This window comes from Erpetoichthys calabaricus, chromosome 8 (genome assembly GCF_900747795.2).
Source record: "Erpetoichthys calabaricus chromosome 8, fErpCal1.3, whole genome shotgun sequence".
Taxonomy (NCBI): domain Eukaryota; kingdom Metazoa; phylum Chordata; class Cladistia; order Polypteriformes; family Polypteridae; genus Erpetoichthys; species Erpetoichthys calabaricus.
In genome coordinates, this window is record NC_041401.2 from 79,873,092 (window position 1) to 79,896,692 (window position 23,601).

General features: G+C 37.6%; 1 protein-coding gene across 2 annotated transcripts in view; it reads right to left on the reverse strand.

Annotated features, from left to right (window-relative positions):
• Positions 1-258: 258 nt before the first annotated feature.
• Positions 259-23,601, reverse strand: part of fkbp6 (FKBP prolyl isomerase 6) — a 43,130-nt gene continuing 19,787 nt past the window's right edge. The window contains exons 7-9 of one of the 2 annotated variants that reach the window (XM_051930567.1): positions 20,828-20,937; positions 8,391-8,453; positions 259-686 (exon numbers count right to left, since the gene is read on the reverse strand). In XM_051930567.1, coding sequence (XP_051786527.1) covers positions 8,393-8,453; positions 20,828-20,937 — 171 coding nt within the window. In that variant the 3' untranslated portion in view covers positions 259-686; positions 8,391-8,392. The remainder of the gene's footprint in view (positions 687-8,390; positions 8,454-20,827; positions 20,938-23,601) is intronic. The other variant, XM_028808326.2, reaches the window with a different exon arrangement.

Genomic DNA, 23,601 nt, shown 5'->3' on the forward strand with positions numbered 1-23,601 from the left:
GCTTCTCCATAGTACATGGAAGGCCTCATTGAAAACTTGTGGTTGGAAAAAAGATTAGCCGCTGTATGTGGAATACTAGACTTGGCTATTAGTATGTGGCATTGCAGTAAAGATTTAAGACAGACTTGCAAGTTTCATTAATGCCACAGGATGGTGAACTGAAATTTATTTATTTATTTTTTTTTAACAATACAGAGAGGTGATTCTGAACAGACAACAACAGTTAAGTAAATGAAACATACATTTAATATATTATGATTATAGGGGAAAAAGGTCTAATCTAAGATGATGAAGAATATCTAGTCCTTCTGAAGATGAAAAGGAAAGGTTATGCAAAGGCTGAATGTTTTTTTCACTTCTTGTTCCCCACTCTCACCTCTGTTTTGCTTTCTTTGCCAAAAAAAAACAAAAAAAAACAACTTACTCTTCAGATGAAGAAAAGGCAGATTACTGATGCATTAATTATGGTGCTATAATCAGCACTGACTGCTTCTGAAGAATTCCAAACCAAGATTTAGACAATTAACAAGAATTTGCTTTAAATACTGATAAATGTTCAAAAATACAAATACAGCTTAAATCACATAAGTAATAAGCAATATTCAACAATAAGCAAATGGCAGGCATGGCCAAACATGAAACTTTGGATGAAGGATGAGATCTTCTCGCCCCATATCAAAAATATGCTGCAACGGAAAATAAGGACAGTTTAAAAACCACGTTTATAACATAGCTTTATAACAACTACTTCAAATAATAGATTTAATGTCTTATGCACTATAAACTACTCTCTCATATCCAAGCCGTTCTATTCTCAAAAGATACAACACTTGTCCAGGCGATTTGGAGGAAAGCCTTTTAAAAATAGCAGCCAGTGAGAAATGCACAATTCATTTAGCAGGAACTTCTCTGCTTCATCAAAACTAGTAAATGGTAGACATATATGCATGTAAAAATAAGGAACTCAAAAGGAGGAAAGGATGTCTTCTTGTTCTCAAGACATTACATGTCAACATATACTAATGTAGTACAAAAATACAGATTCCATTTGGAATCTAGTGGTGTGAGCAAAATACAGTGCATCCGGAAAGTACTCACAGCGCATCACTTTTTCCACATTTTGTTATGTTACAGCCTTATTCCAAAATGCATTAAATTCATTTTTTTCCTCAGAATTCTACACACAACACTCCATAATGACAACGTGAAAAAAAGTTTGAGATTTTTGCAAATTTATTAAAAATAAAAAAATTGAGAAAGCACGTGTACATAAGTATTCACAGCCTTTGCCGTGAAGCTCGAAATTGAGCTCAGGTGCATCCTGTTTCCCCTGATCATCCTTGAGATGTTTCTGCAGCTTAATTGGAGTCCACCTGTGGTAAATTCAGTTGGTTGGATATGATCTAGAAAGGCACACACCTGTCTATATAAGGTCTCACAGTTCACAGTTCATGTCAGAGCACAAACCAAGCATGAAGTCAAAGGAAGTGTCTGTAGACCTCCGAGACAGGATTGTCTCGAGGCACAAATCTGGGGAAGGTTACAGAAAAATTTCTGCTGCTTTGAAGGTCCCAATGAGCACAGTGGCCTCCATCATCCGTAAGTGGAAGAAACCACCAGGACTCTTCCTAGAGCTGGCCGGCGATCTAAACTGAATGATCGGGGGAGAAGGGCCTTAGTCAGGGAGGTGACCAAGAACCCAATGGTCACTCTGTCAGAACTCCAGAGGTCCTCTGTGGAGAGAGGAGAACCTTCCAGAAGGACAACCATCTCTGCAACAATCCACCAATCAGGCCTGTATTGTAGAGTGGCTAGACGGAAGCCACTCCTTAGTAAAAGGCACATGGCAGCCCACCTGGAGTTTGCCAAAAGGCACCTGAAGGACTCTCAGACCATGAGAAAGAACATTCTCTGGTCTGATGAGACAAAGATTGAACTCTTTGGTGTGAATGCCAGTCGTCACATTTGGAGGAAACCAGGCACCGCTCATCACCAGGCCAATACCATCCCTACAGTGAAGCATGGTGGTGGCAGCATCATGCTGTGGGGATGTTTTTCAGCGGCAGGAACTGGCAGACTAGTCAGGATAAAGGGAAACATGACTGCAGCAATGTACAGAGACATCCTGGATGAAAACCTGCTCCAGAGCGCTCTTGACCTCAGACTGGGGCGACGGTTCATCTTTCACCAGGACAAAGACTCTAAGCACACAGCCAAGATATCAAAGGAATGGCTTCAGGACAACTCTGTGAATGTCCTTGAGTGGCCCAGCCAGAGCCCAGACTTAAATCCGATTGAACATCTCTGGAGAGATCTTAAAATGGCTGTGCACCGACGCTTCCCATCCAACCTGATGGAGCTTGAGAGGTGCTGCAAAGAGGAACTGGCGAAACTGGCCAAGGATAGGTGTGCAAAGCTTGTGGCATCATATTCAAAAAGACTTGAGGCTGTAATTGCTGCCAAAGGTGCATCGACAAAAGTATTGAGCAAAGGCTGTGAATACTTATGTACATGTGATTTCTCAGTTTTTTTATTTTTAATAAATTTGCAAAAACCTCAAGTAAACTTTTTTCACGTTGTCATTATGGGGTGTTGTGTGTAGAATTCTGAGGAAAAAAATGAATTTAATCCATTTTGGAATAAGGCTGTAACATAACAAAATGTGGAAAAAGTGATGCGCTGTGAATACTTTCCGGATGCACTGTATATGTATGTAGCTAGAGATTAGATACTTTATTAACATGTATTAGAGAGATATATATATATATATATATATTATATATATATATATCGCAACACACATTATAGCTGGAAAACCAATACAAAAAAACAGCAGCTCTGCACAGTCACAGCCTTTTTCCAACTAGTGCAGCAAAAAGCAAGTAGTCATTTTAAGGATAGTGAGTCACCTCAAAGTAAAGCGCAGAGAATCAGTCCATTGTGGTGCTCGGTGCTGCCGCTACACTATAAAGGCACCTTCAGAGAATGGATTTGCTTATGTAAATAGAAAGCATTTCCACTCTATTAATGTGCTGCTCTATATTGCAGAGAAAGTGTGTCACAGTATGCAAGCATGTACCTGAACAGATGTGCTATGATGAATCTGACACACCAAATGATCTGCCAGATCAGACAGTATTACAACTTCGTTTGAATGCAATTAGCTTAATGTAAAAAACCAGGTAATCAGATGCAGCATTTATTTTTTAACCAATTCATTTAATTTGTGGTCAATATCAAATAGTACAGTGCTTACAGTGGTGTGAAAAACTATTTGCCCCCTTCCTGATTTCTTATTCTTTTGCATGTTTGTCACACAAAATGTTTCTGATCATCAAACACATTTAACCATTAGTCAAATATAACACAAGTAAACACAAAATGCAGTTTTTAAATGATGGTTTTTATTATTTAGGGAGAAAAAAAATCCAAACCTACATGGCCCTGTGTGAAAAAGTAATTGCCCCCTTGTTAAAAAATAACCTAACTGTGGTGTATCACACCTGAGTTCAATTTCCGTAGCCACCCCCAGGCCTGATTACTGCCACACCTGTTTCAATCAAGAAATCACTTAAATAGGAGCTGCCTGACACAGAGAAGTAGACCAAAAGCACCTCAAAAGCTAGACATCATGCCAAGATCCAAAGAAATTCAGGAACAAATGAGAACAGAAGTAATTGAGATCTATCAGTCTGGTAAAGGTTATAAAGCCATTTCTAAAGCTTTGGGACTCCAGCGAACCACAGTGAGAGCCATTATCCACAAATGGCAAAAACATGGAACAGTGGTGAACCTTCCCAGGAGTGGCCGGCCGACCAAAATTTCCCCAAGAGCGCAGAGACGACTCATCCGAGAGGTCACAAAAGACCCCAGGACAACGTCTAAAGAACTGCAGGCCTCACTTGCCTCAATTAAGGTCAGTGTTCACGACTCCACCATAAGAAAGAGACTGGGCAAAAACGGCCTGCATGGCAGATTTCCAAGACGCAAACCACTGTTAAGCAAAAAGAACATTAGGGCTCGTCTCAATTTTGCTAAGAAACATCTCAAGGATTGCCAAGACTTTTGGGAAAATACCTTGTGGACTGATGAGACAAAAGTTGAACTTTTTGGAAGGCAAATGTCCCGTTACATCTGGCGTAAAAGGAACACAGCATTTCAGAAAAAGAACATCATACCAACAGTAAAATATGGTGGTGGTAGTGTGATGGTCTGGGGTTGTTTTGCTGCTTCAGGACCTGGAAGGCTTGCTGTGATAGATGGAACCATGAATTCTACTGTCTACCAAAAAATCCTGAAGGAGAATGTCCGGCCATCTGTTCGTCAACTCAAGCTGAAGCGATCTTGGGTGCTGCAACAGGACAATGACCCAAAACACACCAGCAAATCCACCTCTGAATGGCTGAAGAAAAACAAAATGAAGACTTTGGAGTGGCCTAGTCAAAGTCCTGACTTGAATCCAATTGAGATGCTATGGCATGACCTTAAAAAGGCGGTTCATGCTAGAAAACCCTCAAATAAAGCTGAATTACAACAATTTTGCAAAGATGAGTGGGCCAAAATTCCTCCAGAGCGCTGTAATAGACTCATTGCAAGTTATCGCAAACGCTTGATTGCAGTTATTGCTGCTAAGGGTGGCCCAACCAGTTATTAGGTTCAGGGGGCAATTACTTTTTCACACAGGGCCATGTAGGTTTGGATTTTTTTTTCTCCCTAAATAATAAAAACCACCATTTACAAACTGCATTTTGTGTTTACTTGTGTTATATTTGACTAATGGTTAAATGTGTTTGATGATCAGAAACATTTTGTGACAAACATGCAAAAGAATAAGAAATCAGGAAGGGGGCAAATAGTTTTTCACACCACTGTATATTCCTTAGTTCATTGGCCACATCTCTTACTGCATCCACTATTATATTTTGTGACGTTGGAACAGCGCCCATCAGCACATAGCCAGATAGCCTCCCAGTGGTTTCCGAGGTAGAGGTGCATGTGTAGCCAGCACCCAAAGACGTACTCAGCACAGCAGCACCATCACTGCCTGAGCATTGCACATGGGTCAGTTTTTGTAATATTGTCTGAAACAGAATAAAACAGACGGGGGCTGTGACTCACCTTTTCACAACGACTGTGGTATGACCAGTTTTTTTTTTTTTTCTCTTTCAGGCACTGTGCGAATTTCTAAACATGAACTTTCAAGTGTCTCTGCCATGCTTTTGTTTCTTATACTACTGCGTAAGCCAACAAATAGTACATTTTTCCTTGCCTCCATTTCACGTTTGCTGAAATTCTTTTTCCCATGCATTTTCCATTGTTTAACGAAAAACTCTGAGTGGAAGGTGATATTTACATTGATTTGCATATTAAAATATACAAAATTCTATGAGGAGTAGGGGTGGGGCTGTAGGCACATGCAGGTGCGTAAAATTTTATGTTCATTGGGATTCGTAAAGGGGAAGTGTGTGGAACTTGATGTTTACACAGATTTATGCATCTGGATTTTTTTGTGCATACGCACATTTCCACTTTTGTCCGTATGCCATGTTTTAGTGTGAATTCCTCACATTGCATTATACATGAGGCCCCTAGAATGGAAAATCTTCAATATTTGAACTGTAGAATGTTTATATTAAATTTTAATTATTTTGATCAAACAAACCAGGATGAACTGAATTTACATAACTTTAATTAAAGGCATTGCAAGCATCCTTTCTTGTTCATTCTTCTCCTATTGTACCAGTAATTTATGCACCTGTTCCAGTCTGTTTCTATTTTTAGTTTATGACCTGGGAATGGGAAATAAGTACAGATGCCACAGAACTTGTTTTAACATATAATGTTGGAACAGATAAATGCTGTATGACTAGATATTACAGAATTAGTTTACATCTTGAGAAAGGAAGTACAGTGATCCCTCGCTATATCGCGCTTCGCCTTTCGCGGCTTCACTCTATCGCGGATTTTATATGTAAGCATATTTAAATATATATCGCGGATTTTTTGCTGGTTCGCGGATTTCTGCGGACAATGGGTCTTTTAATTTCTGGTACATGCTTCCTCAGTTGGTTTGCCCAGTTGATTTCATACAAGGGACGCTATTGGCAGATGGCGGAGAAGAAACCCAACTTACTTTTCTGTCTCTCTCTCTTGCGCTGACTTTCTCTGATCCTGACGTAGGGGGATTGAGCAGGGGGGCTGTTCGCACACCTAGACGATACGGACGCTTGTCTAAAAATGCTGAAAGATTATCTTCACGTTGCTACCTTCTGTGCAGCTGCTTCCTGAAGCGACATGCTGCACGGTGCTTCGCATACTTAAAAGCTCGAAGGGCACGTATTGATTTTTGCTTGTTTGTTTTTCTCTGCCTCTCTCTCTCTTTGTCTGCTCCTGACGGAGGGGGTGTGAGCTGCCGCCTTCAACAGCTTTGTGCCGCAGTGCTTCGCATACTTAAAAGCCAAACAGCCCTATTAATTTTTGACTGTTTGCTTTTTTCTCTCTCTCTCTCTCTGACGCGCACTCCTTTGAAGAGGAAGATATGTTTGCATTCTTTTAATTGTGAGACGGAACTGTCATCTGTCTTGTCATGGAGCACAGTTTAAACTTTTGAAAAAGAGACAAATGTTTGTTTGCAGTGTTTGAATAACGTTCCTGTCTCTCTACAACCTCCTGTGTTTCTGCGCAAATCTGTGACCCAAGCATGACAATATAAAAATAACCATATAAACATATGGTTTCTACTTCGCGGATTTTCTTATTTTGCGGGTGGCTCTGGAACGCAACCCCCGCGATGGAGGAGGGATTACTGTACAGAGGTGCTTAAAAGACTAAACACTTTGATCAGTCATTCATCACCAAATGTCTGCAATGGCCACATGTCCTGAAACCCTATAATTTAAATATGGCTCAACTAACAGGCAGAAGCAACATCAGAGATCAACAGACTTGAGACCATTTCATCTTGGATGTCAGAAAATGTTATCAATGAAGAACACTGATTATATCAAAAGCTTCCTAGACAACATCTACCCCTTGACATTTTCAGTAAGCTTTCCTAAGGCTGTTTATATGCAGACCTTACTACTCACTTTTGTTATACTGTATTTTATTCTATTTGGTATTGTAATATGCTAATAAATCCCACATTGCTTTTATATTTCCTATACTTTGTCTTTTATCTAGAGTGACTGAAATAAAAGTGTGCCAAGTGTGGGCAAAATTGCTACTTTCTTGCCCACAGGGTTTATCAAGGCTACTGAGGTTGTTCCTCAGTAATTAGAACTGTGATAAAAACAAGACAGTTTGCTTGGCAAGTGCGATATAACCAGAAGACTGCACTGACACCCACAGTAAAAAGATAAATTTTCCCCTGGGAACAAATAATAAAGTTATATCTATATATGTTTATTAGTGCTGGTGATAGCGAGTCCCTAAATGGAATATTGAATAATGACTGGCAGTTGACACCACTAGAGACTATCTGGATAGGAACAGTATCCTAGAATAGAAGAAGCCAGTAAACATTCCTGATAAGTCTCACAAACTTCGAGAAAATACAACACGTTTGCTATACATATAGAAATTAAGAGTCCTGCCGAGTGAAAATAAGGAAACATGGTTTTAAGTGCAATACTACCAGTTTCCTGCTCTAGAATGGAAAATGAATTCTTTTGGAAGGCAAAATAGCAGTAATAGTTGCTTTCACATTTTGAAATATGGTCATCTTGAGATGGCTAGCTTTTATAATATGCAAGATCTGCTTCAAAGGAGGTGTGACACTCAAGTGCTGAGCAACATGTGGAAGAAACAACAGCAAGAAACTTTGCTATAGTAGTGATAATGACCTTTAAAATCAGAAACAGCAGAGACTATTTTTATCTTTTCAAAGCAGGACAGCAGGAATATCTAGGACAGCTGCTTTTCCACCCCCAAAATAAAGTACTTCCCTAGGACACTGCATGGCCATTGCAATTGAGTAACATTATAACATTCCAGCTTAAAAACCATTGCCAGAACCTACTGATTTAAAATAATGTCACTAATGTAAGAAAAGCGGGCTCCTCACAATCATATGGAAATTATGAGGTGCTACAGTTGTCCGATAACGGAAACATTATCAGCAGATTAGTGTTTTTTTTCCTCTGCATAAGAGCACCCTCTGGTGGCAGTAGAAAATTACTGAAAATGACTTTACAGGAGAGAAATGCAAGAATCCCAATTGTTACAGGACACCATAAATACAACTAAAAGCAAGGCTCCACTTTAACAAGAAAATAAATCATGAGCAGAATTCACTTGAACACCCAGTTACAAAGCACCTGCAAGACAGACAGGACTGCAGCCTAAACATCAACTTTTTTGTGAGAGTATACAGAATTGATGATGGCTACCTTTACTTGGGAAACATCCTCACACACATCTCCTTCTCCTTCTCAGCATATTCCCTGTGACAGCTGCAAAAAACATAAGGAAAAATCAATCATGTACAATGTTATAATGCAAGAAATCTTCATAATTCTTTTAAGTCCATCACAACATATACAAGTAATGCATAGAAACTGTTATATTTATTGCTTATTAGATATTAGCTTGAAAACCTTGCTGGCATAAATACTGTTTTTTTATTAAAATTACCCAATTTCTTGCTAAAAGATACTCCGTTACAATTTCAAACCTTAAAACGTTTCCCATTTTGCACTTTTATTGTTTAAAGGGAAAGTTTAAACTCACAAAATGGAGGTAAAATGGTTAGGATACTGTGCCCTGTCTCAATGTACAAAAAACATAACCTACATATACCTTAACTGATAATTTAACTGGATCATTGTACAATTTCATTTGTTTGGAAGACACCCAAACATTCCTAAAATTGTTACAAAAATCTTAATTATAAAGCTCACAGGAATTCCCTTTTAGTTACCATTAAAATACTCTCCTTGAGATACAATGCACTTGTTCCAGTGCTTCTCCCATTCCCAGGAATATTTCATACTACTCGTCTTTTGTTACCATGTTTAGAGCTTCCCGTGCTTTTTTTTCTGGGCATTTTGAAGGTAACAAACCTTGTTCCCTTTACTCTAAAATTTTAATTTTGGGATCAAAAGAAGTCACAGGGAGAGAGTTCTGGGGAATATGGTGGTTGTGAAGCTGTAACCACATTGTTTTTGATCAAAACCTCTTGACTGACAGAGTGGAGCGTGCAGGTGCGTTTTCATGGTGCAAAAATAATTTCCTGGGTGCACCACTTCTTCAGGTGTATTTTCCAGAAGCTTTCCCATTGATGTCTCAGCAGTTGCATGTAATGTGGCTGCTTAACAGTTGTGAAAGGGTGCTCCCGGACACAGACAGGCAGACACGTTGCAGTCCATCACCACACGTTTATTTACACTTCTACTATATACAACAGTCTCTATGTGCACCACACAACAAACCCCCACCGACTCCCAAAGTCCAGGCTTCCAGCAGCCACTTTCTTCTCCTCACAAACACAACACTCAGGGCCTCTCCTTGCCGCCTCCTCTGACCTCGTCCACCTCCTCACCCGACTCCAGCCTTGATTGTAGGGCGGCAGCTCCTTATATAGGCGGCTGATTGAGAGGCCGCACCCGGCCACCTGCCACACAGTCTGTAGTGCTGCCACATAGAGGAGCAAGTATTGAAGTTTTCCTTATGCGTGTTTTTAAAGAACGAGTTTGTGAATGGTGTAATTATTCAGCAAAGGATATGGTTGACAGAGGCACCTCTGAAGATGGAATTTTAGGTAGGACACTATAAATAGTGCTCTTTATATTGATTTATGCACACACCCCAAGGGTGAGTGAAGGGAGGCCAAATGGAGAACGGTTTTCCAGTTAAGGATCAACCAAAACTGATTATTCCTGTACATCAACTTATGTGTTTGTTGAGACAAAGAGTAAAATGCACTCACCACCATCAGCATCCCACCTGTGGTTCTGGACAATCTCGGCATCTTTAATTGCCAAGTCAGAAGAGGAGGATAGTTACATTTCTCTGGGTGAGCTCAATTAAGTTTTGGTACAGAGCTGTCAATCTATCTTTTTTATCAAACTTTATAATCATTGGAATCTACTATAACAGGCAAAACCAGTTCATTTTTGAAGATCTGAGGAACAGTGATCAGCCAGAAGTATATGCAGCTCAGATCATTATTCTGTCATGAATTTGAATCTCGCTTTCAGGTCTTTAGACACCATGGCACAAATTCTGCAATTTTACTATCTTCTTTTACAGTTAATATGGACAATGTTCCAAAACTCATTCAGATGGAAGTAATTGAACTCCAGTGCACTAGTGAACTTAAACAGTTTACCAAAGTTTCTTTGCTCAATTTCTACGAGCTGTAAACTAATGAGGATGTGTTTCCAAGGTTTTGTAATCGTGCTACTAGAAGGTCATCATTATTTGGTAGCACATACAGTTGAAAGCTGGTGTTTTTACAAATTAAAATCACTAAAGTATAGAAGCATACTAACAGATACAAATCCATATAATAGATTAACTGTTGCACCATCCATAAACTTGGTTGACAGTAAGTGTATGCACAAACAATTTCCTGTTCATGACTAGAAAAAAGTCATAGCGAAATTTCTTTAAAATCACTCTTTTTGGTGCTTAAGCATTGCTTTTAAATAACTTTAAAATTATGGTTGCTCCAAGAAATGATTTAATTTCAAACCTTTTTATTTAATGTCAAGATTGCATAAATTCCAAACACCTAGATTTTATACACCTCTTTGTAGAAGTCAGTTAGGCCCGTCACCAATAAATCTGGTCTCCCCCTGTACAACTGGAGAATTGACAGTTTGATTCAACAATGCTTATCTGCATACTAGATAAAACCACAATCAACTTTATATATTAGATATATGCAATTCATATGTAAACCAATGTAATGTATCTTGCAAGTCATCTTGAAGAAAGACTTCAGGCAAACAAAGCATCCATTTCCTTTAAAATGTGTTGCACCTGGAACCCTTATCTATAGCTGCTATGCCATTTAATATTTAACAAATGAAGCACGCCAATAAATCAGCCAAATATTAACTTGGACCTTTAAATATGTAAAATGGAGTACTAATCAAAATGGTTCAAGTATGTGCATTTCTCCAATAATGGCGCTCAAATCTGTGGCTATGATTGCATTGTATATTCACTGGAGTTTTTTCTTAAACTAAGCATACACAATTCATGCATAGTTTCACTAAATATGAATATAAATAATGGTACAGTGGCTTATTACAAATTGATACTATGTAGTGAAAGTTCAGTAGCTTATTACTTAGTCAATGAGACAAGATTGGACTGTGGCACAGTAAACTTGGGCTGCATACTCATGTTAGCACATAACGACCAACTTTTTTTAGTGGTGGATTCAAATGCTTTTGGAGAAAAATGTTAATGTTCTGGTCACAAAATAAGGAGATACTTGGTATCCTTTTGGCAGGACATTAATATTTGGCAGACAATGAACAAAGCCATTAGTCCTTGGAAAATGTTCAAACGCTTTATCAGGCAAGGACGGCGAGTGCCCTATCTCACACCTGTTCCACAGCAACATTTTACAAGCAGTGAAGAGAGATACACAGAAGAAGATCTCACAACAATTGTATGCACAAGCTGATGTTACCTACTTTGAAATGCTGATGCTGCCTTTACAAACTACTGAACGTGGCTCCAATTATGCACCACCAGGTTCACTACAATACATGCTGCAAAACAGAATATTAAACAGGACTGTGTGTTTTATTTAACAATTGCAGAGTAAAAGAAAGAATACTTGAAATATTCTATTTATTCCACCTTTTTGTATGCTTGAGAAAAAAAAAAACATGAAAATTGCCATGTGCCTGTAGGTCTGTTTTACTCTTTAACTACCAGAGTCACTTGCCCATTATGTATACCTAGACATCCTCTTACTTTTGAATGAGCTTGGACAGCATCACAAACAGGACTGAATAACTGTTCAAATTAAGGACTTTAAGGTCTTTAACACATAATTGTACTTGCAGAAAAGCCTCATTGTACCATTTAGCTGAAATGGGTAGCATAAGCAAGATTTCAACCAAATGTAAAACATTCCTGAAATCTGGACAGTTTAAAAGAAAAAAAAAAAAGATGGCTTTGCACAAAATATTCTAAGACATGCCTGCAAACTGTCCTTTAACAAGCTATTTCCACTTAGTCAGGACAACCTCTGCATTGCACTCAAGGATAATGGTTTTGTACTATTTTACTATAAGTGTCAATCTTATCCGTTTTACGGGAGTACTCATTATGCCATGAACCATGAGAGAAATATCAAATAATCTCAGACCCTTCTGAGCTACCTTTCTGCTCATCGTCTAATAATTCCAAATCTTGAGAAGTTGTTTCCACTATTCTATAAACAGTGGGATTTTTCCCATCAGCTTTACAATTATTTCTGAGGCTTGCTTGACTCTGAAAGCCATTGAGCTAGATGTTCTGTAATGTAACTTTCTATTGCTACCACTCATTGTTTCATCACTTTAATGCATCCTGAAGCTTTGCATTCCTCACTGGTTTTTCCTTTATATCTTTAATTGTCATGTCACAACCTTTAACTGTAGCTGTAATTTGAAGGAGGTAAGAAGAAGGAGGAAAAAAAAAGGAAAAAAAAAAAATCAGAAATTGTTTTGAATTGTTAAACTTATGAAGATTTCTCCAAAGAGATCATGGAGGAAATGGCACAAAGATTAGTCTCTCCATTTGCTGAGCAAAGTACTTAAGTATTTTTTGACTCTGCAGTAAGGTGCTCCAAATAATGGGATACAGCTCTGTAGTGTCCTTGTTCCATGCTTTGATCAGAACAAAAGAAAAGCCCAAAATGTCCTGTAAATATAAAGCAGTCAAAGCTGGGTCTTCACTATTGAAGTAAAATGGAATGCATAATCTAGATCCACATCAGTTTCTCTCAGCTCACATTTGCTTTGGAGCTTAAGTGTATGCGATGTCTTAAGTGTTTTAAAATGTTTTTGATTGATCAACATGACCAACACCATTTTGTAAGTTAAACAGTAAAATTCAAATTCTTCGATTTACGCTCTTGGTGCTGCACCTATTCCACCTCCTTGCACCCATGTTAATGTTGGCTCTGTCTGCCCTATATACAAATATTTTATCTTGCCTCCAGTTAGACTGGTCTGCAATTTGAAACATACATTTTATTGCTTTTAGTATTCCGTGAGATGGAAATATATAAGTTCAACTAATTCAACAAGACTGTACACAGGTGCACCAGAAGAAATGCAGCATGCCTACATTATACGAGGGATGCTCAAAAAAGTTTCTTTTTAACTCTTATTTTTTTTTAAGAATTTCAAAAACAAATTGCATCACTTTTCAACATAGTCACCTTCATTTGCAATGCAATTTTCCCAGTGTCATACCTACTTTTTAATGCCCAATTATTACTCCTCACACCTTCACCGTTTCCAACGAAAATATAAAAGTGCGGAAACTTTTTGAACATCCCTCGTACAATCACATTATCACTACAAGATAAATGGGGTCTACTGTCTGCAATCACGCACATGTAACTTGCCTTTGTAGTTCCACTTAAGTGTTTGCACTTTATGTGGTGAATTAATTGTGTGTATTACAGATGAACCTAATGTGTCATTGTATGTCTAATACTGTACATCTTTTCCATTTTTTCATTATCAAAATTGATGAGGCGTATTTTGTGAACTGCAATTCCTCACACGTGATCATGTATGCTACACTAAATTTTAAACTTTAAAAGTAATTCTTGGCAGTTTTATCACACCTGCAAGACATGGCCCAAACTAAAATTGTCTCCTTCAGGGCAAATATTACAATTACAAAAAGTATTTTAATGTGTCCGACTCCCTCCAGATTCTTTTAAATTAATGGTCTGCTTTTTGATATTATTTGCTGTCTTGAAAAGCTCAGTTGTCCCTACAACCTCTTGACTTGCTTTACAAGAAAAGTCACAGTACAGCACTTGTTTAACTTTCTCAGGGAAGAGAAAATACTGAAGCCACAAACTTCTAAAATGGTTTTTAAGTCTGTTGATGAATGAATTGCTTAATTTAGGAGGTTATTCAGATACACTGTAATCAACACATTAAACTCACTACATGAAAGATCAATAAGTGGTCGAAGAGCTGCCAGGAGATGCATTACACTTTTTTTTTTTTTTTAGTCTAATTTTATGTATAGCCATTATTAACAGATCAGCTAGCACATTAAAGGTTTGTGGAAGCAAGTATTATAATATGTAGTCCTTAGGCTTGCCAATTTTCCACCATCAGTCACTATTGTATGCTATAATGAAGGAACATAAAAAGTACATGCCATTAATGCTTAACTGTACATCCATCTACCTTTAAATCCAGTTATCCTTTTTGGGGAAGCTGGAGCCGATCCCAACATGCATCATCCACAATACAGGAAAAATCCCTGGGCAGGGTGGCAGAGCATTGCAGAGTGAACACACTCGCACACAGGGGCCAATTGAGCAATGCTAATTAACCCAACCTGCATATTTTTAACCATATGCAAAAAAAAATTAAAAAGTATTATTCTGCTACCTTTTGTTTTATGGCCACATCTCAAATTTCTGCATACTGAAGAATGATAAGAAATCTTTAAGTTCAAAGAAAACTAGCAACACATCATGACTGACATCAGTGTATACATTCAACCTACAACATGGGTTTCAGAAGTTGGGGCTGCATCAAACACTATGCACACCTCTCATCTCAGTCATAATTATGTCAAAACAGTTAACAGATTTAAATACTCTAAGGATCATCCGACTCCAATATATTTACCTATGCTCCCTGAAAATTCAGTGAACTGCAACCGCACTTCTCACACCACACAAATTGAGAATTTCTAAAGAAACATTACTGCGATCACACAGTAAAATGGGTTTATATTAGCTGTTTTCTCAACCTGTTGCTACAAATGCTGTTCAAACAGCCACCTACCAATAAAAAACATGAGAATGGTGTTGATGTGACAATCAAGTTCAGGGTTGACGTGTGTGCCTCAGTGTCACTGATGAGCTAACACTGTGTATGTAAATAATGTTATAATGGGGATAGCAGTAATAGGTTTTAAAGTTGTGATCATATATTTGTCATTATTTAAGTACATATCAATAAAGGGAATTAAAGTTGTGGTAAGGAGTTGTGACTAAACTTTAAATTGTTGCAATCCAGACAATTTTACTCACAATCTGGAGCCCTGCAACTGAAACTCAGCTTGAACTGCTGCAAACAATATCAGCACATTAATGAAAAAATCTCAAATTACTTGTGTCACAAAATCCAAATGTCAGGCATCCAGTCATATGTGGACAACATACCAAACACGTTATTTTGGCTAATATATTGAGAAGTAAACCACTTCCAGAAAATCCTCTCATGCGGGACAGAAACGTGGAACTGGAAAACTCACCCTTCATTTTTGTGCGTATTCCTTTATGGTTTACAAGGTGTTAAACAATAGTTACATGAAATTCTGGTAACTAAAAAAAATAGCTAGAGAAAAGGGCAAACATACAGTAGTTAAATGCTTAGACTTCATTTTTCAGAAGTTTTAATCCAAGATGACAAGGAGCTAGAACCTGTTCCAACAGCAATGGGTGCAAAACGGACACCAACTGCAAGCAGTACCCTTTTTATCACTGAACTAATCATGTGGGTGTGTGCACATGACTGTCTCAAACTAACCAATTCAGATCTGAAAAGTAACTCCACACATATTTTTGTGATATAGGAGAAGAATCCAGAGTACAAGGAGTGTTAAGAACATGCAAACTTTATACAGGCAGAGACCACCTGCAAGGCAGGAGACCTAAATCACCAACATGTCACCTAGAACTACAGTAAACTTCATTTTCATGTTTCCTTGTTCTAGCATTGCTATATAAGGTCAAATTTCCAAAACCTTTGTGCACCAAAGAAGCTGTCTATGCATGAAACAGTAAGTCCAAAAACAGAGAGAAGAATCGGAAAAGTGAATAATTAGGGAACAAGATTAGAAACAATGCGGACCACCAGCTAACCAGCTCCCCACCAAATAAACACCTTACACTGATAATCTCCAACACTGATTAGTTTTGTAATTGTACTTTAGGTTTTGACATTTTTTTTTCCTTTGCTCTCTCTGTCTACCACGGATAGATCTGTCACTTAAGGAGTTTTCAGTTTTTTTTCCCCATATAGCAGTTACACTCCCATGAGCCATTTTACAGATCTTGCAAGCCATAGATTTCTCATAATATGTAAAGCTGTAATGACTTCAAATGTATGTCCACGGTCTAATCCACATCTCAATATGTGATTAGAGTTACTCTTTGTCAATGAGGTAATGTATGCAATATGTAACAGGAAAACTAATGAATATCAAAGTTCATTAGTAGTGTTGATCAGTGAATTTCATAAAAGCGTTATTCGCAGTGAATTTGCTGTGTTCGCCCTTATTCGTCAAGTTATTTACTGCTAATTCAGTCAGATTAGGAGAATTTTTTTTTTTTTTAATATAACAGTGCCACATAATGCTTTGCGAGGCCAGTGCAACATCCTTGGGAGCTGTAACAGCCAACATTGATGGCACCACCCCCCGGGTATATAATGCTAATCATTTGCTTAACAGACTCTATGGGAAGAGTTATCTGTGCAGGTCAATCTTAAATGTTCCAGGTCAACATAAGAGAAAGAGGGCCATGCCCTATGCATGCATAATTTAACGACATGGCGGGGCAAAAACATACCTTGAAGGAGCCCGACTCCCCACCTAAACAGAGAAGACCCTATGAAATAATAACAATGAAAAGACATTACTATTTATGAGATGTTTCTATCTTTTTGATAGGATAAAAAGTGCAAAGCATCAACACACACACAGTTTAGAAACAAGCCAGTGGTTTCAATCATGACATGCCACTTTGAATGTTCTGCCTTTAAGACACATTTTTTTCTGATTTGACTAGGATTTTGGTATTTCTGCTTTGTTTTGATGAAATCTATGATTGCATGTCTGACTGTGTTATTTCAACATCAGGGAAGCACAGTGGCACTGCTGCCACACAGCTCAGGTCACCTTTTTGGCCACAATAAAATCGGTCAAGTATAGTTGGCAGACTTTTCCTTAGCCCTCAGGGACACTTTAAAGATGTATGTACCATTATAATCCAGTCAAATCTAGTTCAATTAGTCTTTCCCTGCTGACATTAATGCCAAGTTCAGCAAATATCGCCAGCATTTCCATGACTTCAGGGAACTCCTGGCAAAGTGAACTCGGCAGTGTTCATTCATCATTATTCATTAGCAACTATTTATCCCCAATCAATTTTTTGAAACCCTAAATAAAAAAGGACTCCTATTAACAACTGACTGAATGTTACATGTACATACTTACAGTGCCACATGTCTATACATTAACGAATTTGTTGTCTTTTGGAATTATACCATGGTTACCAATGGTGGCAGACATGCAGTAAGACTTTCATTAAATCATGAAAAATGTAAACTTTAATTGGCTAGAAGGAAACCAATTTGCACACTGCTAAATATAAAAATGTGTTGTGACAGACAGAAGTATGCACATTTAAATAACTTTTTCAAAAGCTGATGTCAAGTTTAAAAAAAAAATTGTGAAATTTTCGATAAGGGAACATTTGGACACTCAAAAGTCATCAGTGCATATTAGAACATAATTAAGTTAATTTCATTAGATGGATTAGGATACATACACCTTTAGATGGTTTAGAGCTACTCCTGGCAAAAGGTAATTTCATGCATTCAGCAATGCCATATACTGTGTATATATCTCAATGCTTTTAATGTGCTTTCTACTAGAATAATCTTCAAGATCAGAGGTTTAAGGGCTTATTACTCAAATCTGGCAACTTTACACAAACATACAACATTATCAACACCTTCTTAATCCAAACAAACTTTCTAGAAGGCCAAAGCTTTTCCTGACAGTATCAGGAGCAAACTAGAAACCAGCTCTGGAAAGGTTGCAAGTAGGGATATCACAGAAACCAATACTATGGTACGAAGTTGATACCAAAGTTTCAAAAACTCACCAGTACTAGGTTTTTTTTATTTATTTATTTTTTTAATATATATAAACAGTATCAGTGGTACCAAGTGAAAGTTGATTCTGCACATGTGCGTCACTGCAAGTAGACAAATTACTACGGAAGGCACAATTAAGTGGGAAAAAAAAAACCAAAAAAAAACCTGGTGATACAGCACTACATTAACACAACTGAAGTCATGCCTAGAAATGATTTTTGCTCAACAAAAAAAGAATTTCAGCACACAATTGCAGGAACTGTGCTTATTACTTAAAAAACACAGCCTTTCACTGACACTTTTATATACCATTATGGAGTTTTTGATTTGTGTGGGCTTTGAGAATGGAAAGATGTGAGGAATTAGATGTCAGTTTTAATTGCTCAACATGTAGTTTCATGAAGTTTTAAAAGGAGACAAAACATTGACAAAATGAATCGCTTCATAATACACCGTCCTACAAGGTCTCTAAAAGAAGGAACACAACCTTTGCCTTCATTCTCTGATTGCACCAAGCACATCTAAAGATTCCATTTAAGCATCCATAAAAAAAAAAAAAAAAGGTTCTGGTTTGTGGGTGATTATACACACTGTAAAGAACAAGAAATCATTGGTACAAGGAGTCTGTGGCTAAAGCAGAACATACCATGCTCTTCTCATTCAAATTTTGCGTGTAACAAACTAATTAGGCTTCCATCCTCAGATACCATGCACTACTGGTAAACTAGCTAGGTCAGGAATCTCATATTTGCAGTAGGTGACCAAAAGCCTGACAGATTTCTTGCAAGGGGACCGAGAATTGCAAAATTCCAGCCATTTTTTACTTAGAAAAAATTCTGCAAATATTTGGAGCCTATCAACAATGTGCCCAGCCAAGTGGCAATGGGTGATATCAGCAGCCATCATGTCAGCCCTACTTCAAAAGCACTGATTATGCTAGTTAGGAGGATGGGCAAAATGGTGTACTTCATTACTAAATGTGAATTCACAAACACTAAAATTTGTGTGATTATTTTGTTTATTTGAAGCTGAACAAATGTAGCTGTTCTACAATGTGTTGAATGTAGTGAATGTACATGTAATGCAGTCTACCAGTTAATATTCCAATTCTGGATTTCTATACAGGTTAAGCAATTACAAAGTCTTACCAATCGTACAGGATAGTTTGAAAACAGCACAACAATAGGCATTTTAAAAGGAGATCTGAAAGAATGGATTAATGTAAAATTTGTACTTCACACAGGAAATTAAAGGTTTAAAAATACATTTAGAAAATTAAAGCACCCACCATTTGGTTGGGCAGGTTATTTGAAAACTGAATCAATTTAACTCCTCAGTTAAATATTACCCCAAGTTTTTTTTTTTTTTTTTTTTAAACTAGCTAGTGATGTAATTATAAATCTTAAAATAGCAGATGTTACAAAACAAACAGAAGGACTCACTAGCAAACCAGATTTCAAAAGTATGTTGTTACAAAAACAGCTTTAGAGAAATTGCTTAAAATAAAATATCCTGAATCATCTTGGAATTCACTAACTGTACAAATAAAATAAAGTTTGATTTTTTTATTCTTAACATTTATTTTAAGTGGCAATTTTCAGGTCCTGGACAGAAAATATCAAAGAATAAAAATGGAATGTGCACATGGTAAGATAAATCAGGTAGCCCATTATTATAACATCTGAACCCTCTGAAGATTCTAAAATTCCCCAAATTGTAGTGACACTAGATAAATCTTATCAAACATCCGGCGCCGCCGAGAGTGGCAGCCTTTTCAGCAGTTCCGTGTATGACTATATGTGTATGTGTATTTTTCTACTCTTATTTTTCTATTTTTATTTATTGATCACTCCTACCACTTTATTTTATGTGGATTTGTTCCCTGGACACACTTACTTTTACAACGTGGGCATTGTGAATTTCCCCTTGGGATTAATAAAGAATCTAAGTCTATCGCACATTAAAAATTCAAACTTTGCATTTTGTTTTAATACTTATGAATTTCAATACTAGTTTACTTATTGGGTAACTACTTGATGGATATATATACCCCTATTTTAAAGCTGCCATTACTATTAATATTTATTTATATTCTATTACAGAAAAGTCACAGCATTTTTCATTTGAATAACAGAGGTGCTTTTTATTAAAAGCCGTTGAATGGGATCTCTGCTTTTGTTGTAGTATTGAATAGGTATTAAGTATCCTGAAATTCCATTGGAATTGGTGTACCCAAATTCTGTATTGACATCCCGTGTTGCAAGTTCATTTTTGCCCAGTTAAATGAAACAAATGGGAACTGTTAGAATTCTGACTCAAACATATCTCTGGTATCTGTATGGTATGGCACAAACATTGTGTTAAGACTTTTGAAGGATTGTTTTTACCTTTTTTCAACAATCTGTTCTCTCATCATTACACTTCATGCAAGTCACTTTGCCAGAAGCTACATAACTCAATTTCTTACCATATACAGTATGACATACTGTGCACAATATTAGTGGTGGTCTTTTGCTGGCATTAGAATAGTTATAACTGATATTTATAATCTACTGCCACACTGTTGCCTGTATTTTCCATTCACCATTTTCTTAAGTTAATTTACCAGCTGTATCAATGTCAAGTGTCAAATGGAATGACCAGAATGGTGTAAATGACCCCAACATGAAAATGTACTATTACCTACACAGTAACTACTTAAGGAACAGCACAGAAAAACACCACCTCACCTGACCACGTTTTTCAGAAGTGCATTAATATCTGGATCAAAGGGTTTTTCCGTCTGTGCCATTATGAGGAAGTTTTTGGCACTCTCAATGTCTCCCAAATCCAAGGAAGCCTAAAATATTAAAAAAAAATTCTTAAAGCTACAGCTACTAAACACAGACACAGGCAAGAGGCCAAGATATTATTAACAAATGAACATTGCTACAGGGCAATGGATTTTTTTGGTGCCAGCACTGCACTCCTTTGAATAATCGTCCAAATTTAAGTACATTTCTATAGCACTTATTTTGTTTAACAGAAATGTTAAAGGCGCTGTACAAAACACATTTCATATAAATCGCTAGAGCTTCAAAATTAAATTAAAACCACCTGATAAAGTACATCACTTTACTTGTGTGTGTATTGTGTGTTCATATATATATATATATATATATATATGACAGTAAAGGGCATCAGAGATCGACCCACCCCAGAAACAAGTCCCATTAAAATAAAGATTGTTTCTTTTCACACTACCTTCTACAAAGGTTTCAAAAGTGCAATAATCACACATCTTTCCAAGCTCTTCCTTTCATTTTTCCTCCTCTACATCTCCCAGGTGAGCTTTGTCTACTTCTACCTTACTCGCCTGGATGAGGTTGAGTGGCTTATTTTATCTAGCACCCGGGAGTACTTCTAGTGCTAGGGCATAACCAGATGGATGTCCCATAAAGCATGGATGAGGAATCCCTGCAGCATCCCCTGACAGCCCCCACGGAACCTGACAAAGCTGTTCTGGAGTGCCTTGCGGGTATCCACAGAGGTAACATTGCCCAAGGAAACTGTTTTCCATTGTCTCAGGGGAGCCCACAGTCATGTTGGCTTGTCTTCCCCTATCCTTCCAATCTACTGGCTTCCCAGCCAGGTATTATTCCTGGGTCCAACCCAGCAGGGATGTTCATGTAACCACTATTGCACTGGCATCTTCTGCCTGTATTAGAGATGAGACAGGATGATTTTCATCCTGTTTTTTGTGGCATCATAGGGCTGGCCTGCTGTCCAGTTTAGGGACCATGCTCCATTCCAGCCAGGATGCCTGTTCATCACAATATAAATAAATTTTACTATAAAAAAATAAACCTAACATTAGATTACTGTCATTAGTGCTCTTGTACTTTTTTATTACAGTAGTTTTATCATTGCATCAAAGAATGGCAACATATTTCTCAAACATGTACTCTGTACAAGTGACATCACTGCTATCAATGATTAAAAACAGCTTTATGCAAAAAGGTTTAGAGGATTATCTTAGAAATTAAAAGCTTATCAGTGGATCACAGATTTTCAGCCACAGTATTGGATAGCTTAGGGCCATAATAACTAGGGTATTATATGATGATCTAAGACACCTAGACTGGTTGTGACCAACAATTAATGCCCAAAGACAGAAAGGACCAAAGCCATGTAAGCAATTTAAAAAACAAAATTTTAAAATCATTTGTGAAAGTGCTTGGTAACCAGTGAAGGGATTGTAATGAATAAACCACAAATCAATCAAAAGCAATTCCAAAAAACACACCATACCCAAAGGCGTCTTCTTTCAGATAAGTCATTTTCCATATTGTCTACACTCTCATTAAAATATGGAATTTGAACACTTATACACTGAAGCGAGCAGAGCTTTACAGCCATATTAGTCTGCTTTTATCAAATATCTCACCTACATCAAGCCGTATAAACGTAAAGACTTATTATTGGGTAGTGGAGGGTCACAGCATTCTAATGATATATAGCTGTCTATGACTGGCCATATGTACTACATATCACAGATGTGGGTAAACGGCAACAAATATTTGTTTATGTAACAGCTCACCACTATGCACCATTACGCAGAAAGCCAGACTCAAATTCCAAGCAAAGTTTTGACATTGACATGTTTGAGGACTCAAGGCTCCACCTAATACGCAAGTACTGTTTAGTATGATAATGAGGCTTCACTGTGTGCAGTTTTACAGTTCAAGCATCATGGTTCAACTGCTTCACATTCTCCCTATGTTAGTTTTCTGATTAGTGCTCTTTCAATCTCAACTTGGAGTACATGAAATGTTTAGTGTACTGATGAATAATTATGCTTCTCGAAATTTCATGCAAGGACCCATGATCGAAGGCCACTGCATCATGTTGTTTGCTTGCCAGAATATGGGGGGGATGATACAGGGGAATAAATACATAAACAAACCCACACACCATACCCAACCACAACCTAGTGTCAGCTAACTTCATGGTATAATCCCCCCCAACCCCACTGAAGGGACAGACAGCACCACGAAGCATTTAGCCCATTTCTAATTGTGCTCGGCTCCCCCACCAACAGAACCCAGCCAACCTCAAAACGGGAAGGGAGAAACGTGTGATTACCAAAGGGAAATAAAATCTAATAGTGGCCAGGGAGGTTGAAGGGCGTGTGATTAGAAGTGGAATAAAAAGTTGCACAAGACTCTTGTCACTCAATCTGGTGGCATTATGGTTGGATTGTCAGGTTATACTGTAAACAAGTCTAATATGTTTGCAAGTCGGCAACGAACTCTTGCAATTCAAAAGTGACAAAGAAACACGGATGTAGGTGTATATGTCTGTAGGACTAGCTCTGTGCTCAGGGCTAACAGCAAAGCCATTGACCCCAATCCCATAACTGAGCACTGGAAGAAGCTGGTATGAAAAAATATGTATGTACTTAGTTTATCCCAGAAGTGAAATGCAAAGAAAAATAAACTACACTCTGAACTTCTGTAGGGCA